Below are 1,300 nucleotides of genomic sequence, written 5' to 3'. Positions count from 1 at the left end.
GGTTTGTGTTCTAGATGACTACTCAGGCTGGCACCACATGGCTCCCATAAGTATTTCCGTTAGGAAGTATGTCACCCTATCTGATATGTATCGGGATCGGGTACGATCTACGTCTATACGCGAACTGAGAACGAGCGCACAACTCCCCAGCTATGACGCGAGCCCGACCACACCTAGCGAAGAAAGAGAAGACCAGACCTTCACAACAGGGCTTTTACTGCCCCAACCAAAAGCGAGTTACAGCGAGAGCAACGTCGTATATATATGTATATATTTATATATGTCGAGCGACCTTGGGGAACGACAAATCAGTTAACGCAAACAAAGTATAACTGGTCAATAGGAAAACAGCGTGGTATATTTGGATTGGTGTGGCGGAAAAGGCGCGAAATTTAAAAATCCAAATTTTTTTGAAAAATGAATTGGCAATAAGTCGGAAAATAAGTCGTTTTTGGGGATGCTGATATCCCAACACCTCCCCTTGAGGAAGGAAATGTCAGTACCGGAGTTTTCGGGGGTCCGATCGGAAAGGAGTGGTTTGGTGTCGACGGCGGTCTGTCCACCTTCTTGGTAGAAGGTTCGGCTCACAGGCTGGTGCGTTTTGAGTCGCCGGCTGGGCTGCATCAGGTGTGATGGCTGGCCTTTCAAGTGTCAAGAAGTATGTCGAGTGGAAGGTCGCTCTGGGATGCCGGTGGCTCTAATAGATGACGTAGACTCAGTTGGTTCTTGTGTCGGTCCAGATATCTTGGCCCACAGAGATGTCATACATTACGCTGCCGCGTTTCCGTAAGACGTGTCCTGCAATCCAGCGTTCGTGCCTTGGTCGATAGCCTCACACAAAAACACTTCCGCCTATTTGAAACTGGTTCGGGTTTGTGTTCACCTCAGGTCGGGAACGAGCCATCGGTGCCGGACACATGGCCGAATTGGTAGTTCGCAATTTCCGGCCCATGAGCGCTTCGGTGGGTGACTTCCGATCTTCTACAGATTCATTTGGAGTGGTCCGATAGACCAAAAGAAATCTCTGGAGAGCTTCGAAGGGCGTCCCCTCTCCTCGAGACTTGAGCAGCGCCCGCTTGAACGTATCGACAAAACGTTCCGCCTGCCCGTTATACTGCGGATTGTGTGGTGGCGAACGGACGTGCGGGATGGTGTTTTCCCGGCAGAACTCTTGGAAACAGCTGGAGAGGAACTGTGATCCGTTGTCTGATACCAAAGTCTCCGGTAGGCGGTGCTGGCTGAAGAGCTGTGACAATGCTCGTATAGTGTTCGTTGTCGTTGGTGGGACGACAGCCACAAC

General features: G+C 50.7%; 1 protein-coding gene across 1 annotated transcript in view; it reads right to left on the bottom strand.

Annotated features, from left to right (window-relative positions):
- Nucleotides 1-644: 644 nt before the first annotated feature.
- T265_05236 (hypothetical protein) overlaps nt 645-1,300 on the bottom strand; it is a gene marked incomplete at both ends in the record, with an annotated part of 7,897 nt that continues 7,241 nt past the window's right edge. Inside the window, 2 exons of the mRNA XM_009170191.1 lie at nt 645-744; nt 837-1,238. Coding sequence (XP_009168455.1) covers nt 645-744; nt 837-1,238 — 502 coding nt within the window. The remainder of the gene's footprint in view (nt 745-836; nt 1,239-1,300) is intronic.

The sequence above is a fragment of the Opisthorchis viverrini genome (assembly GCF_000715545.1).
Source record: "Opisthorchis viverrini unplaced genomic scaffold opera_v5_95, whole genome shotgun sequence".
NCBI lineage: Eukaryota > Metazoa > Platyhelminthes > Trematoda > Opisthorchiida > Opisthorchiidae > Opisthorchis > Opisthorchis viverrini.
This window is presented reverse-complemented; position numbering and strand designations above follow the sequence as displayed.